This window comes from Toxorhynchites rutilus, chromosome 1 (genome assembly GCF_029784135.1).
Source record: "Toxorhynchites rutilus septentrionalis strain SRP chromosome 1, ASM2978413v1, whole genome shotgun sequence".
In the NCBI taxonomy this organism is placed as follows: domain Eukaryota; kingdom Metazoa; phylum Arthropoda; class Insecta; order Diptera; family Culicidae; genus Toxorhynchites; species Toxorhynchites rutilus.
Genome location: NC_073744.1, coordinates 201,969,640 through 201,987,357, shown reverse-complemented (window position 1 = coordinate 201,987,357; position 17,718 = coordinate 201,969,640). Strand labels below are relative to the sequence as shown.

Here is a 17,718-nt window from a genome sequence, read left to right as displayed (position 1 = left end):
AGCTCTCGCACCCGGACTGGAAGCGTCTGGTTGCACACCTTCCTTGTTCGCTATGTGTGTATGGTGTATGCCGAATGGTGAAGTATTGTAGTATTGAAGTCTTGAAGTATGTAGGGGTGTTTCAGCACGCCTAAAATCTCGAGGGCGGTTCGCATTCTACAGACACCACTGCGTGGTCCTACGTCAAAATCGAACACTTCCTGCAAAATGTTGATTCTCGCGAAAAAATAACCAATACAAAATTCCAGCTCAATGGAAATTTCATTTAAGTCGAGATTTACTGTTATCTCGATTTTTTTTGCCAGATTCATTCACGTCAAATTTGGAATAGATCGGTTAAGTAGAACTTAAGACATCGTGTACGCCAGCCAGGTATGGGCAAAATCGCATCGAAATTCGTTCAACAACACTCATTCACAGATAAAACGCACCCTTCTATTCTCCGTTTATGCCTCACTTTATTTGAGACAGAAAACATTCACCTATCCTCTTCGCAAAGTTCATTCTCGATTAGAACGGAAAAATACTGTCTCGATTCCACTCGTCTATTCTCAGAAATTTTTGCATTCCCTCATTTGCCTCTCGGAATGATGGTGATAGAATCATACTGGAAAGTTTTGCTTGAGCCAGCGAGTGTCTCTGTGAAATCATTCGTTTTTCACTCAAATAGCAATCATTGAGCCGCGATCGCGGCAGTAAAATATAGGTAGATATTTGAAATCGAGTTGTTTCCTGTGCACTATTGCAATGATATTTTTTTTGTTTCTAGTATGAAACGATCTAAGCCAACGCAAAAGATCATATTACGGCAAGTTATTGATGAGCGGAAAGGTGGATTTCATGTGCACTTGAATGCTGACAAGGAAGAGAGTACAAGGGAAAATAAAATCATACATACACGCAGATTCAATCTATTTTGACTCACTTGTTATTTTGTTTCGTGCGATCCTTCCAAAGGAGTATTCATTCATTGAATGTTGTTCTCCACTCTTCTATCAGTCTCGAATGATGATGGTCGGGGAGTGTAAAATGATTCATCGTACAATCTCACGATTGTTCGCTGCATTCTTTTCGCCATGATTATTCCAAGCAGATACATGGGTGATTTATAATCAGGTGTGGAGAAATGAGCGAATGAACTTTTCCATACTTGACGCCAGCTTGAAGTAACGAGTTTCAATAAAAACACGTTTCATGTTTTTGTCAAAATTTTACTAGATTAGATATCGCATTACTGAAAAAGCTACTACTCGGAGAATAATGCAAATTTTCAAAAGTCCTAGGGTATAATCTTGAGCTTAAAAAATACGAAGAAAAAAAATTTCTACAAACAAATATACCAAATTCAAACAAAACTTCATCTGTCAAAAAAGATCAAATGTTTGACTTCCGGCCACCTTAAAGAATATCAATTTGGTCATATTGAGAGAAACTGTTTATTCAAATTTCACAATCCCAAAAATCTACACAAAATCTACCATCAGGTGTTAATCAAAATCTCGAATACAAAGCTATAGAAAAGATATTATTTGTAGAAAATATATTTATTGTTAATTCTATGTAAATCATGAAAAAATGCCTTTTCAGGCTTTGATCACAGGCTACGAATTGAAAAATCGCACCACCTTTGCATAAAATTGTTTAATTCATTTCTCTTTCAACGGTTTATCCCCCGAACACGGAACCACTCCGACAAATTCAACATGTCCGACTCACTCAGCTGTCATTTCATTCCGTTTCACATTGACAGCACGCACTCACTCTTTTTCCCGTGTAACCTCATCGAGCAAGCACGCGTTTTCTCGGTGTTCCGTTGTTTTTATCCATCGCCGCAGTGAAACAGAACCACTTCTCCGAAAATGGGTCGTATGCACGCACCTGGCAAGGGTATCTCCCAATCGGCGCTGCCGTACCGCCGCTCGGTTCCGTCATGGCTGAAGCTGAACGCTGACGACGTCAAGGAGCAGATCAAGAAGCTCGGCAAGAAGGGAATGTCGCCCTCGCAGATCGGTATCATCCTGCGTGATTCGCACGGTGTTGCCCAGGTTCGCTTCGTCAATGGCAACAAGGTGAGTGGTAATGTGATAAAGCGATAAATGACCAGATAAAGTTGAATATTGTATTGGGGAACTTCCGGCCGAAGTGTTTCGAGATAAGGTTAGGAATTCTCGTTTAATGCACGAAAGTTCCGCCAGAGGCGCCACCATTGTCGCTTTGTTGATATTGATGCCTTGTTTACGTTTATATTTCAAACCTTTTTATTTTGCAGATCCTGCGCATCATGAAGGCCGTTGGCCTTAAGCCTGACATTCCTGAGGATCTGTACTTCCTGATCAAGAAAGCCGTCTCTATCCGCAAGCACTTGGAGCGCAACCGCAAGGATATCGACAGCAAGTTCCGCTTGATCTTGATCGAGTCCAGAATCCACCGGCTGGCTCGGTACTACAAAATCAAATCGGTACTTCCCCCCAACTGGAAGTATGAATCGGGAACCGCTTCGGCTCTGGTCGCCTAAGCCGCACTTGAAATGTTTTTGAGGAGACGTAAATTTAAAAGCTAAAGGTTAATAAACGGTAAACATAGACAACTGAGTTCAGACAGTTTACTTCTATAGAGAAACCCATTATAGTGCCCGAATGAGAGAATTCGATCCAGAAATATGTTTTATGAATGAAGCAACGATTTATGAGATTTTACCACTACCATATATCGTCAGATATTTGTCTCGCTTTTCACTATGAACAGTTGCTCATGAAAATACGATCTGTCGATGACCAGGATTCCAGCTTCCCATTTCTTTACTGAAAACTATCAACAAGTCAACTGCATGAAAATATACTCCACCGATGGATCTAGTTCAATGGATTCACTGGCTTCGGTGCCTTCCGTATGGAACCTTGCTTCGTTTATGTTGCTAAGCTGAATTGTTTGTTTTATTCTTCTAGGCTTTAAAATACAAAGTTCAATTGTCACTAGTAATGCCGAAAATGTTCACGTTCACGATATTCAAATACGGCGAATTTCAGTCTACCAACTGCTCAAGCAAAGGTCGATAAATATGAAACCACACTATCAATGAACACCAATGGAATGAACATCAACATCAGTTTGCCATAAAGTTTATTTTTCGTTTGCAACTTCATTTTCGTTATGATACTCGTGACGTCGAAATTGAAGATCATTGCGTGTTAGTGAAAATCAAAGCATAAAATTCAACGCCAACCAATTGACAGTGAAATCATTTAATGATAAAGGATGGCCATGCATTACACAAAATTCTTGTTTTTTGCGACTTCGGCAATAGAATATATAGTATAACTCTTCCTATGTTTTATCAATCTATTCCCGATTGGCCGGAAATGGCATACACCCCCAATTATATGGACAATAGGTGAAAATAACAAACGGCGGAATGGTGTCGACATCTGGTTACGACATTAGTTTGTATGAGGTCAACTATTCTCTAATAGATTAATCGGCCCTGAGGCAGTTTTAAATTGCTAAATTTTGTATGAAATTTTTTCTTGGCGTTATTTACCTACAAAAAGTACGTTGTTCTGACCCCAATTTAAATTATTTTCTATTAATTTTTAGATATTCTCACCAAAACTTACCATTCTAATATAAAATTATCTTTAGACTAAAGTGAACAGATGGTCCATTCAGCTCGCGCAGTCCGAAGACATCGGTCGCAAATTTGTTCGCGTCTATCATATAGTGGAGATTATACCGTTATCAGTGGCTGGTGAAGTTATTTCGCCCTAACGGGGTTCTCTTTATTGCGCGAGTGAGAAGAGCAGCAATCACAACCAGCGTGAGGAAGAAGTTCTCCACCGCGGGCGCGGTGCGTGTGCCGTATCATCGCTGTGTGTGCTTTATCATCGTCATCGATTCCATCATCGTGTGGTGGTGCGATTTACCGTTGCAGCTGTACCGAGCGATTGCCACGCGGTTCGATTGGGACACCGTTTCATTTCATTCGCATTGGTGTGCGATTTAGAAGGTCAAGTTGAAATGGAGATTGAAACTACTGTTTCCTCCTCACTAGGCTGGGAAGTCGCTCAAACGCGTTCCCCCCTCAGAAGATGTCTCTTCAGAGAAAGAGTTAATTAACCTCAACAAGCCCCCCTCAAGAAAATTGGCAAACTTTTCCTCTTCGCCCCCTCAATCTCCCGCATCCGTTCAACTCCCGAACTTGCCTCCCAGTCCTACTGATCCCGCTCCCGCTCAACAATCGACCTCGTCCTCCCCCTCAGTTGTTTCCTCTCCTCGTGTCAAGGTCTATCCAGACGATGCACCTGGAGCTGGTCCATGGGTTGTTTTTTCCGGCCAAAACCTAAAGGGAAGTCTATTAATGTCATTCAGGTTTCGAAAGATCTGGCAAGATTTTATTCCTCCGTGGTCGAAATCTCTAAGGTTAGGCCGAACAAACTGCGTGTTGTCGTGAGTGATCGGAAACACGCAAATGCAATTGTGATCGACGAGAGGTTAACCCTAGAGTATCGTGTCTACGTGCCTTCCCATGACGTAGAAATCTCGGGGGTGGTAACTGAAACGGGTCTGACGTGCCAATTGATAAAAGAAGGAGTTGGTAAATTCAAAAGACTCCCTTTGGTGGGCGTTAAAATTTTGGACAGTCGCCAACTAGGTAAAGTATCCCAAGAAGAGGGAAAAACGAAATTCACGTCGTCAGACTCGTTTCGAGTAACTTTTGCTGGTTCGGCCCTCCCTGACTACGTCATGGTGGACAAATTGAGACTGCCTGTGCGACTCTTCGTGCCAAAGCCCATGACTTGCAACAAATGCAAGTCAGTTGGTCACACTTCAGATTATTGTGCCAACAAGGAGCGCTGTGCAACTTGCGGAGAGCAACATGTGGGGGAATCCTGCAGTGCGACTGAGCATAAGTGTCCATATTGCGGGGGATCCCCACACGTGCTCTCAGCTTGTGAAACTTACAAGAGTCGCTGGGAGAAACAGAAGCGCTCTTTGAAGGAACGCTCAAAACGCACTTTTGCGGATATTTTAAAGGGCGCTTCTCCACTTGCCCAACAACAATCAATCAACACTCAAAATGTCTTCGCCACGTTGCCCGTTGACGAAATGGAAGCGGACACAGCTAACGGGGGCACACCGTTCATTTTCCAAGGGAATCCCCGGCGCAAAAATGTGACCACTCCCAAAGTTCAAGGACAAGCCCCACCGGTTATACCCCCTGTTAGCATGTCTAAAAAATCGAGTGCAGCGGACAAGCAAAATCAGGTTCCTCCTGGTTTCCGTGGGAATGGTTCACCTTTGAACGGCCCAGCACTCGAGGGGACATCAAAAACCCCAACTGTCCCTGTTTTTCCGTCTAGTTCAACTTCCCAATCGGGATTTATAAAGTTGACTGACCTTGTGGATCAAATCTTCACGTGTTTTAACGTTTCCGACTCCATCAGAACCATTGTCATCTCAATGCTTCCAGTGTTAAAGACAATTTTGCTGCAATTGATGCAAACATGGCCCCTTCTTGCAATGATTATCTCTCTTGATGTCTAATTTAAATAGAGAGGTCGGAGATATCACTGTTTTACAGTGGAATTGTCGTAGTCTTATCCCTAAATTGTATACTTTCATTCATAAATTCAATTGTGATGTTTTTGCTCTGTCCGAAACCTGGCTTTCTTCTCAAAATGATCTCTCTTTCCACGATTTTAATATGATACGCTTGGACCGCGATGGATTAATAAGTGCCACCCATTTTTTAGAATTGACCTTCCACCTATTGGAGGGATCGAAGCTGTTGCTTGTCATGCAAACATCAGAGGCAAAGACCTCTGTATTGTCAGTTTGTATTGGCCTCCGAGAGCTGCGGTTAGCCGCAAGCAACTTGTTGACATGTGCTCACTCCTTCATGAGCCACGATTGATATTGGGAGACTTCAACTCTCACGGAACTGCCTGGGGGGAACAGTACGACGACAATCGTTCATCGTTGATATATGACCTTTGTAACAGCTTCAATATGACCGTTTTGAATACTGGGGAAACAACACGTGTACCTAAACCTCCTGCTAACCCAAGTGCTCTTGACCTCTCGCTTTGCTCGAATTCACTATCGTTAGATTACAAGTGGAATGTAATCCAGGACCCCAACGGTAGTGATCACTTGCCAATCAAAATTTCCATCACCATTGGGTCGAATTCTTCTGAATCTATAAACATGGCATATGACCTCACAAGACACATTGACTGGAAAAAATATGCGGACGCGATTGCTCTAGCCATCAATTCCAGAGATGGTTTGCCTCCATTGGAGGAGTATAACTTCATTTCTCGTTTGATCTATGACAGCGCGGTTCGCGCTCAAACGAAACCCATCCCAGGCTCCACTATTCGTCGAAGGCCTCCCAATTCATGGTGGGATAGCCAATGTTCCAAGCTTTATCAGGATAAATCGAACGCATTTAAAGCTTTTCGAAAACGTGGAATCATTGAAAATTTTCAAACGTATTTGGACCTTGAAAATCAATTTAAAAACTTGATCAAAGGGAAAAAACGTGCTTATTGGCGAACTTTCGTGGGAGGTTTGTCACGAGAAACATCAATGAAAAAATTATGGAAAGTGGCTCGAAACATGAGAAATCGCTCTTCATCGAATGAAAGCGAAGAATATTCACATCGATGGATTTTTAAATTTGCACGGAAAGTTTGTCCCGATTCCGTTCCTGTGCAAAAAATTGTTCGAGATATACCACAAGATAGGTGCGATCTTGATTCCGAGTTTTCGATGGTAGAATTCTCTCTTGCTCTCCTTTCATGTAACAATTCTGCGCCGGGATCGGATAGAATTAAGTTCATCTTGCTGAAAAACCTCCCTGATGTGGCGAAACATCGCTTGTTGAACTTATTCAATCGGTTTCTGGAGCATAATATTGTTCCAGATGATTGGAGACAAGTGCGAATTATAGCTATTCAAAAACCCGGAAAACCCGCATCCGACTTCAATTCGTACCGCCCAATAGCAATGCTGTCTTGTATACGGAAATTGTTGGAGAAAATGATCTTGTTTCGCCTTGATCGATGGGTTGAAACGAATGGCCTACTCTCAGATACACAATATGGGTTCCGCAGGGGCAAGGGGACGAATGATTGTCTTGCGTTGCTTTCTTCAGAAATTCAAATGGCTTACGCCGAAAAAAAAACAAATGGCTTCAGTATTCTTGGACATGAAGGGGGCCTTTGATTCTGTTTCAATAGAGGTTTTGTCAGACAAATTACACTCTCGGGGTCTACCGCCTCTATTGAATAATATGTTATATAACTTGCTTTGTGAGAAACATTTGAATTTTTCTCACGGAGATTCGGCAGTAAGTCGGGTCTCTTACATGGGCCTCCCTCAGGGCTCATGTTTAAGCCCCCTTTTGTACAACTTCTATGTAAGCGACATTGACAATTGCCTTACACAAAATTGCAGCTTAAGACAACTTGCAGATGATGGAGTAGTGTCTGTCGTAGGATCAAAAGAATCCGACCTGCAAGAACCCTTACAAGATACTTTGAACAATTTTTCAACCTGGGCCATTGGGCTAGGGATCGAATTCTCCACGGAGAAAACAGAGATGGTGGTTTTTTCTAGGAAGCATAGACCAGCAAAACCAAAGCTTCAACTTTTGGGTAAACCGATCACTCATGCTATGTCATTCAAGTATCTTGGGGTCTGGTTCGACTCCAAATGTACTTGGGGGGCCCATATTAGGTATCTGAGTAAAAAATGCCAACAAAGAATAAACTTTCTCCGTACAATTACCGGCACCTGGTGGGGAGCCCATCCAGAAGATCTTATAATGTTGTATCGAACAACTATTCTCTCAGTGATGGAGTATGGCAGTTTCTGTTTTCAATCAGCTGCCAAAACACACCTCATTAAACTCGAGCGAATTCAGTATCTTTGTCTCCGTATCGCGTTGGGATGTATGCCCTCAACGCATACCATGAGTCTCGAGGTTTTGGCAGGCTTACTCCCACTAAAAGATCGCTTCAATTTATTATCTCTTCGGTTCTTCATCCGGTGTAAGGTCATGAACCCATTGGTGATCGGAAATTTTGAGCAGCTGATCGGGCTAAATTTTCATTCTGGATTCATGACTTCATATCATGAATTCATCTCCATGCAGGTTGATCCTTCTTCGTATATTCCCAACCGTGTTTGTTTTCCTGACTACATCAATTCCTCTGTACATTTTGATCTGTTCATGAAGGAGAAAATCCATGGAATTCCAGATTATCATCGATCGGGGATCGTTCCTACGATCTTCAATGAAAAATATGGGCGTATCAATTGTGATAATATGTACTTTACTGATGGGTCCTCTATGAATGAGTCCACAGGATTTGGAGTGTTCAACGAATTTTTTAGCACCTCCCACAGTCTTCAGAATCCTTGCTCAGTGTATATTGCTGAATTGGCAGCAATACACTGGGCGCTGGACAGCGTCGCCTCACGACCTGTTGAACACTATTACATTGTAACGGATAGTCTTAGCTCTGTCGAAGCTATCCGTTCAGTGAGGCCGGAAAAGCACTCGCCGTACTTCCTTGAGAGAATACGAGACATTTTGAGTGCTTTAACCAGACGCTGTTATGTCATTACCTTTGTCTGGGTCGCCTCACATTGCTCAATTCCGGGTAATGAGAGGGCTGACTCATTGGCAAAGGTAGGTGCAATTGAAGGCGATATTTATCAGCGTCAAATCGCCTTCAATGAATTTTATTCTTTAGTCCGTAAAAATACCATCGTTAACTGGCAACGTAAGTGGAACGAAGATGAATTGGGTCGGTGGCTTCACTCGATTATCCCTAAGGTTAGCCTCAAACCATGGTTCAAAAGTCTGGACTTGAGTCGGGACTTTATTCGCACCTTCTCTCGACTCATGTCCAATCACTGTTCGTTAGACGCGCTACTCTTTCGTTTTAATCTTGCCGATGGCAATATCTGTGCTTGTGGCCAAGGTTACCACGACATCGAACACGTTGTTTGGTCGTGCGAGGAGTATCTTGTTGCCAGATCGAATTTAGAAAACTCTCTTCGGGCCAGAGGAAGACAGCCCAATGTGCCGGTGAGAGATGTGTTGGCTCGGTTAGACCTTGATTACATGTCCCAAATATACGTCTTCTTAAAAGTTATCGATCTTCGTGTGTGATTGTCCTTATATCCTTATATTTTCCTTTCCCTTTTCCTTCGCGAGAAATTAAATCCCTTCTTACTAACAATAGAATAAGGTGAAATGTAAATACATATTAGATATAAGATAGGCTTAAGAATTGAGTATGACGAATGTGAGTGCGAATGTGAGTGTGAACATTGTCGACATATCCTTATATCCCTTCCTTTTCCTGAAAAAATGTCACCCTTTTAAACTCGAGCAAACCGCGAGTAATCGGTTCTCTACTTCATTAACACTAGAATTAATGAAAAATGATTATATATACTTGTAACAATACAGATAGGAGTTTGGCTCCTTTAAACTTATGTAACTGAGCCTGTAAAAATAAACGATTTAATAAAAAAAAAAAAAAACAGATGGTCAGAGGTCTAACGCGGGACACAAAAAACAAAACCCTATGTATATACGTTATGTGAACTTAAACCATAGTTTAGAGAGTCTCATTCATTCGTGAAACTCTTAACATGTGTTCTTGCAATTAAACCTGATTTGTATTACTACAAAAAATAATTAAATCCGGTGAAAGAAGTGAAAAACTTCTTTTCGTGCTCATAATGAAAGACAAGACGTACTTGATGATTCAATTCAACGAATGGCAGGGGGCCGAATACTTTACGTTCCCCAGGTAAGCGATGGCGACGAATATATCACCCACATCAAGTTCTCGAAGATGGTCATTCTCTAACAAACGAGAAGGGAATGTCCAAGCCGCTCTTCTTTCGAGTCATTTGGTGAACTTGGAGATATACAGTACGAAGTGCTTGCCGGAAGTTGCGAAGGAGATGTGGTCTTCATGCCGAACCTGAGATCTGCCCTTTATGCCAAAAGATCACTGAAGGATGGATCGGCTGGAGATAAACATTGTCGCGAATACCACCAACCTTCCCAACATCCCCCAGCTGCGACCGATAGAAAACTTTTGAGCGAATGGCCAAAATGGAGAGATATCCGACCACCAAAGCCACGAAAAGGTAAAAGAACACGCCGACATACATCTTTTCATCGGCCATGGTTGAGGTTCCAGCCAACTTCCGTAAGTCTGCCAAGCGCTTCATTTACGATACTTCATCAAACAACCCTGCCTCTTCCTGTCGAGTATAGACTAGTTTTTCTAACTTATTTGAAACGTTAAACCCTGACCGAGCTAGGGGCCCAAAGATGAACTTTTCGTCTGACTCACGTTGTCCCCTTCGGATCAATAGGGGACTTTTATAAAAATCATTTTCTAACTTTGTTGCTGTCGTTTCCATTTGACACTCTCTAAACAAAAAGTCCACTGTCGGTGCGATAAAACCAGCTCAACGTATTAATCTTTGGATGCATTGGAAGCTCTTTTGAACAGTCTGGCAAATAATAGTTTTTTTTGAGGTTCATGCGTTTAATAAAATCAACATGATCAAATTGTAATATTGAAATATATTGATATCGCGTGACATTTTCGTTTCTTTTGCCAAATGCGGGACGTTTCGCGGGGCGTAATCTTACGCGGGACATTTTGTTGAAATGCGGGACTGTCCCGCGTAACGCGAGACGTCTGGTCAGTTTACTTTAGACACAATTTTTGTACGATATTTTTTAACTACTTGCAAGCAAAAGTGATTTCCATTACTAATTTTTATTTTAGAAGTGTGTTCATTTCTTCTTCCAATCCATATTGTCATGCCTACTTTCCTATTCCGTAAAACTAAGCTCAAAGCCGTCAACGCGTATAGGATTCACGTTAATTCGCTTGGTAAAGTGCGCTACACATACACCGTCCCGTCACCGTGAAGGAATGAAATGTCAAATATTCTCCAATGGGAATCGTATGGTGGCATTCACATACACAATCACCGGCAACTTTGACGTCGGCAAAATAAGTCCAAGAGAATAGTTGACGGGACGGTGACGGTGACGCAGTATGTGTAGCGCACTTAAAGCTTGTTTTCCAACCCTTCATAATGCCGGATTTACAATCATTCACAATGAGCGCGATTTGTTTACTTCAATAGCGATTTTTATTCATCAACCAATCAGAGCAAAGCGCGAGATCACCCATGACAGTGGGAAAAAAGATAGAACTCTCCAAGCTTTGGCTGCGAAAATCGCGTTGTTCTGACAGGAGACGCAAAATACATCAGACAGGTGGAACAAAATATGCTAAACGGGTGGAACGATAAATCGAAATAAATGTTCAGCTCCATACATATCAAACGCTTTATCAAGTGAGAGCTGAGTCGATCACCTATTGCAAGCGTATTGCTGCATAAGCATAATTATTTTAACACATTTTTGTTAATATACGATTGAATTAGTTAGTTGTTCAATCATTAATTATTTGGAATTTTATACTTGCATTCACACTTCTAGCCAATCACTTCCACCAATCTAGTACGACCTTGACCATAACAAATAATGACAGTATGATTTGAGGGATGCAGGCTTGACAGACAGATTATCGCGCACCATTGTAAAGAGCTGCACTGAAAAATTTCGCGAGTGAGTATATCGCGTGCGATAAAAAGCCTCCATTGTAAAGGAAGCATAATGAAGACAAATTTACGCGAATGTTTGCGAACTTTTTTCGCGAACCAATCAGAACGAAGATCACTTGCGAAAGAGCGAAAAAAAAAAAAGATTTTCTCTAGCTTTTGCTGCGAAAATATACAAATTCCCATTGCTTTGACAGTAGCCTCTGCCTACACCAGAAAGTTGAAACAAGACAATCAAAATAGGTGCAACAAGATTTAAAAATGTGCTCAGCTTCACATCGATGGAACGATGTAAGCAATATTCAAGCTTGTTGCAGGATAATAAATAATTTTCTGAGATTCTATTTATACCTAATACTGTATTTATATACAGTAGAACCCCGATTATCCGCGAAATAGTCGGGCTAGATCACCGCTTATAACGAAAATCGCGGATAACGCAATAAAGGACTAAAAATGAGGTACAAACACGAAAAAAGATATTTTAGCATGAAAACTATGTTTAATCAATACAGAAACTGTTGAACTATCCATCTGTAAGGTCGTTTACATCAGTGATCAGATAATATGAAAGCCATGACCAAAACAAAAGAGCAAGACTCTACCAGTCACTGACAAATTTCGGGACGGTTTATAGAATTACTAAGGAACTCGCATTCGCGGATAATCGAGGTTCTACTGTATTTCGTAATATTGAATTGTATCGAGTTCGAGATATACATGAACAGACATTTGTGATTAATATGAATTTGGTTCACCAATCTCGTACAACTTTTTTTTTAGTTGTAAGCACGATAGTTTGTCAGATTCGCATGATTTCGTAATTCAATGTGAATGACTTTAGTGGTACATAGGAGAGGCGCTCACTCAGCCATTCACCCAAAACCAATACAGAAGGAGAAGCTCAGATTCACACATGAGAGATTGTGTTGGATTTGAACTTCAAAAGTGGTGCAATTTGTAATTATAATAATCTGACTGTATCAATCAGGATGGTATCATACAAACAGAAAAAAAAACTACCTTTGATATTTGGCACAACATTTTGGCGCGTAGTTATGAATATAGTGGCAAAACAATCTGCGCTACGTATTGGTGATGGACGTAGTCCTCTTGCTCGACAATCGACACAATCCGCGTTGACGGAATTGTGCTTCGTTTACTAGTTTAGGGAAGCGTAAAAAAAATTTTTTTTTCAGGCGGAAAGAACACATTTTTAGAATTAAAATTATGAATGGAAATTGATTTTTCCAAACCAAATTAGTGTTCTATTTAAATGAAAAACACTTTTTTTACAGATTGTGAAAAAAAAACTTGTACGAAAAATGTTTTTGAAGACAACTTTACATTATAATGAAAAGTTTCAGTAACAATGTTGGAAATGTATGAACAAATGGTTAAATAAAAGTCAGAAATAAATGTTTCAAGTAATTAAATAATATGATGTAAACATTTTCATTCAAATTTTAATATTTGAACATTTGGTTTGTGGCTTCTAACCTGATAGGAAGTTTGGGACCCAAATTATGGACCCTAATTGAATGTCGCCACCAGGTGTCGACACTATTCCTCTGTCATCGTGAATTGTTGAAAAGGGGTTTCGAAGGTTCACCATGTTCCCTTTTCGGTTGAACTGGAACAAAGTATTTCTATTAAAATGGTCCTGCAAAAGTAAATGAAGACTTTGCAACACTATTAGCTTCGGACACTAACGTAAATAAACTAAGTCCGAGTCACCAAAACATTTGTTCCTTCGATTGGAGAAATATTTGACAGATAGTGTGAGGGGAGAAAATTTTCAAGATAATCTTTTTTTCAAGCAGAATGCTTTTGAAAAAAAAAATACTTCGTTGACATCGCATGACCCAGGACTAAACCCACCGCAAGACAATTAAGAAAATACTATAATCCGCTAGACAGCCCATAGTGCACTTTAGTTAGCTCGATAAAATTCGAGCTCGAAAGCTCCGTCTGCGAATTCAAACAGAAAGCTCGAAATCGGCGGCGCATTCTGAGATACAACTGTCAACACACATTTTATCAACGATTTTTCCTCCGCAAAAATATTTTCTCCGGTACTTTTATTGTATGTAGAACTTATCGAAGAGATTTGAAACAAGTTAACTGTGAAGTAGATACGGCAAAGAAGTGATTCTATCTGAAAACAATGACGGAGACAGAGTTCGACTGGGACAACATTAGCATTGGCGAGCCGGGTTTGAATACCTCGGGAAGTTATTTCTGTGAGTGTGGTTGGATAAAAAAACGGCAGCTGCCACGAAGAGTTTTAACTTCGGATCGATCTATTGTTTGCATTTTTCAGTCAGACATGTTGATGAGATGGAGGGTGAGCAGCCAGAGCTTGATTGTGGTGCCTCCGGCAGTAGTTCCTTGGAGCAGAGCTCCGAGAACGACAACGAAAGTGGGAACAGTGGTCAAATCACTCAGAGGAATCGCCAACAACGGCAGCAGACAAAAGCCCGACAGGAGGAGACCTGTGATCGGGCCTATCGTTACGCTAAGGTGTACGAGGAAAAGCGTAGGATTCTTCGTGAGAAAGAACAGAAGCAGCTCGAGGAAGGGATGAAGTTCCATGCCAGGCCGGCACCCAACTTCAAGCAGACCGGTGAACATCGCAAAAAAGAGAACGCCGAGCCGAAGTTCACAGTTCCGTTAACGCCGAAGCAGATGAAACCTGAACGGTTGAAAAAGTCTGCCGATTTGGCGCAGAAGATGGTAAGAGCTAGCGATGATTTGAATCGAGCGAGAACTATTTGATCGATGTGTGTGTATTTCAGCAAAGTCGCACCAAGGATCCGGAGCCGGAGAAATTTAAAGCGCACGATGCAAAGGTCCTAAAGGAGAAACCCTTCAAACCGGCACTGACGAAGGCGGTGATAAAGCCGGAACCGTTTAATTTGCGAATGTCGGAACGAATCCGGGAGCGGAAGCTGTTCGACGAACAGCTCCAGAAGGCCAAAGAGGAGAAGGCTCGTCGCGAGGCGGAGGAACGACGGGCAGCCGAAGAGCGCGACCTGAAGTTGATACGGAAGCAGAAGGAGTTCAAGGCGAATCCGAATCCGTTCAAATGATATGGATGGGCGAGGATTCGATATACGCGGTCATATTGTTATTGGTTCTGTCACGACATTACTCGTCTATTATGTAGCTATAATATCTTAGCATGTAGGAAGCGATTTTATTTAATGAATAAAACAATTTGATGGATAAGTTTCGGTGTTGTTGTGCAATGTAGGCGTCTCGGGAAATAACAGCACACAGGAACGAAGAGAGATTCTGTAGGGCAGGTGGGGGCAATATGGTCCCCTCGAAAATGAAACGTCTCAACACTTTCGTCGTCCAACTCAACGTTTCTGAGTTTCTTGCGGGACCCAACTTGCGGATAAATTATTAGATAAAAATCAAACTTGGTTTATAGACAGCTCTTACATGATCGAGCAATATTGTCCTTAATTTGAAGACGAATTGACAACAATAACACATGCCAAAGCCGTATTATATGGGTACCGCTAAGAACTTCAGTACAAATCTTCCGTACTATGAATAATAATAAAGTACTAGCTGACCCGGCAAACTTCGTTCCGCCCAAAATTTGTTTTTTGTTATCAATACCTTCAAACATTCACGTTTTCTTACTATGAGCAAGTTCATGGGTCCAATAGCAGAACTGTTCATTGATTGATCTTCTATTCAACCCCGTTGAATTTACCTTTTACTATAAAGTTCCTAGTATTTCTAACAAAGCTCATCATTATAATATCAGATTATTTTCAGACACAATTCTCGTTCAAGATTTTTTAACCGCTTGCAAATAACATGTTTCTCCGTTACATGGAATAAATCTTTTATACAGAAAATATGATAGAATACAGACAACCCTAAATCGAACAATTCCTTCCTCGAGTTCTGCTCTTATCAACACATCCGGCGATCCTTTTTTTTTATATATATAGAAGAAGATAAAGGATTGCGATTCATCACATGAAAATCCATTTCCAGTTTCGAACAAATAACAATTTCGCTAGCGCAAACATCAAATGGACTAACAGCACTTGTCACTATGTAATTGTAGAACATATGGGAATTTAATTTTCCGAATTTTCCCTTTTTCCTTCAGAGTTTTCCGAAAATTTTCAATTGTCATGCTTGGTTGGAATATTTTTGGTTGAAATATGTGTAATATTTTTATGGGACCTTCTCTCCATTCCAGAGGAGGGAGGGGTGTCATACCATTATAGAAACATTTCTCATACCCAAAAACCCTCACATCCCAAATTGTGCTTGATTAGTTCTCGAGTTATGCAGAAGCTTGTGTTTCGTTTGTATGGCAGCCCCCCTTATAGAGGGGGGAGGAGTGTATTTACCATAGAAACGTTTCGTGCCCCGTAGAACCTTCATATGCCAAATGTGGCTCAATTTGCTTGATTAGTTTTCGAGTTATGCAGAAATTTGTGTTTCATTTGTATGGCAGCCCCCCCTTAGAGAAGAGGGAGGAGTATCTAACCACCGTAGTAACATTTATTGCACCCTAAAACCTCCAGATGCCAAATTTGGTTCCATTTGCTTGATTAATTCTCGAGTGATGCAGAAATTTGTGTTTTATTTGTATGGCAGCATTTCCATCAATCGAAAGCGCTACGGGGCAAAATGGGCCACCATGCGGGGCAATATGAACATGTTAGTCGGTTCAATCGCTTGAGCACGTTTTCGCTAGAAAATATCGTAACATGTTCGTAAAACGAAAGTTCATTCTATTTTGCAACTATCGCGTGTATTTCATTGAATTTCATTATATCTGTGGTATAATCTTAGAGGCGAATGAACTGAATAGTTTGAAGTCCCTTGAAAACATAGATGTGAAGTGAAGTGGTATAACCGCAAGGTTGACGTAGGTCGTTGGTTTGGTGATCATTTGTTTGAAGTTGAATCTGAATCAATTCTCAATGAATGGATAAATGACGTATGGGGTGTAATTTATTATGCACCCATGTATACAGAAGAAACATCACAGGGAGAGTGTAGCGTCAGTTGGTTCTTGCGAGGAGAGAGAGAGAAAACACGCTGTAAATCGTTCGAGGAAATAAAGTTATTTTATTGCAGTAAAACCAGTCTTATCGCTTCCCGTCGCTTCCGTCCTCCACAGACTATTTAGAGAGTATTTCGAAAACAAGAGCGTTACGTTGGAGGCACATGGTGTTAAGCCTCAATACCCCTTTGTCGACTGAACAAAGGGACATGATTAACCCTTTCGCTACAAGCGTCGTCTATAGACGACATCAGGGTGATACTTCCGTAGTGAAAGGGTTAACACTTCATTCGGAAGATAAAATGTCTACGAGTTATATGTCTTTAAATTAAATTATTGATAGAGTCGAATGAACTGAAGATGTTTTAAGTCTCTATAATTCTAGACAAAAACAACAACGAATTATTGAAATCACACAAAAATTATAAATATGGGTACCTGCATGAAATTTCATTTCAGTCATTATTAATATGCGGGTGATGCAAGACACGGCTAGCAAAGCAAGATTGTCGTTCGCTTTGTGCACAACGTTCTCGAAAGCAATCACCCTTATTCCGAAACACGATTGGGTTTGAAATTAGCACGATGTTGCTTTGATGTTTTTGTTGTCACTCAAAGCATATCCATAAAACTAATTGTTGAAACGGTATGTAACCAAAAAACCTTCGTTTGTGAGGTGGTCGTTTGAACGATGTAGGTTATTGTATTGTATAGTATGAGCCGAAAATAATAGAAATGCAATGTCACAATCATTCGAAATCTCGAGCGCAAATGAACTAATGTCTTCTAGAGACAATACCCAGCAAACATTAAATCGTAGAATTTTGCATGTGCCAAGTCTTACAAGAAATCCGAATAAATCATAATCGCATATAATATCAATCAAAGTATGTATCGTGTATATTTGAAATCGCATAAAATGTAAAAACTCGATTTTATATACCATTATCAAATTAAATCGCAATTCGGTATAATAAACATCAATTTTATGA

General features: G+C 40.8%; 2 protein-coding genes across 2 annotated transcripts; both read left to right on the top strand.

Annotated features, from left to right (window-relative positions):
* The first annotated feature begins 1,747 nt into the window (after positions 1–1,747).
* On the top strand, positions 1,748–2,591 carry LOC129776303 (40S ribosomal protein S13). Its single transcript, XM_055781876.1, has 2 exons — positions 1,748–2,069; positions 2,270–2,591. Exons 1-2 carry the CDS (start codon positions 1,860–1,862, stop codon positions 2,513–2,515), a joined length of 456 nt encoding a protein of 151 aa, XP_055637851.1. The 5' UTR covers positions 1,748–1,859; the 3' UTR covers positions 2,516–2,591.
* Positions 2,592–13,678: 11,087 nt separating this feature from the next.
* Positions 13,679–14,910, top strand: LOC129762101 (trichohyalin-like). The gene is made up of 3 exons (XM_055760088.1): positions 13,679–13,922; positions 14,003–14,415; positions 14,478–14,910. The coding sequence occupies exons 1-3, from the start codon at positions 13,847–13,849 to the stop codon at positions 14,769–14,771; spliced, it is 783 nt and encodes a 260-aa protein (XP_055616063.1). The 5' UTR covers positions 13,679–13,846; the 3' UTR covers positions 14,772–14,910.
* Positions 14,911–17,718: the final 2,808 nt, after the last annotated feature.

Coding starts and splice junctions, on each gene's coding strand:
- LOC129776303 (XM_055781876.1), top strand. CDS start 1,860: ATGGGTCGTATGCACGCACCTGGCAAGGGTATCTCCCAATCGGCGCTG. Junction 2,070..2,269: donor GCTTCGTCAATGGCAACAAG/GTGAGTGGTAAT, acceptor TTTATTTTGCAG/ATCCTGCGCATCATGAAGGC.
- LOC129762101 (XM_055760088.1), top strand. CDS start 13,847: ATGACGGAGACAGAGTTCGACTGGGACAACATTAGCATTGGCGAGCCG. Junction 13,923..14,002: donor TACCTCGGGAAGTTATTTCT/GTGAGTGTGGTT, acceptor TGCATTTTTCAG/TCAGACATGTTGATGAGATG. Junction 14,416..14,477: donor CCGATTTGGCGCAGAAGATG/GTAAGAGCTAGC, acceptor TGTGTATTTCAG/CAAAGTCGCACCAAGGATCC.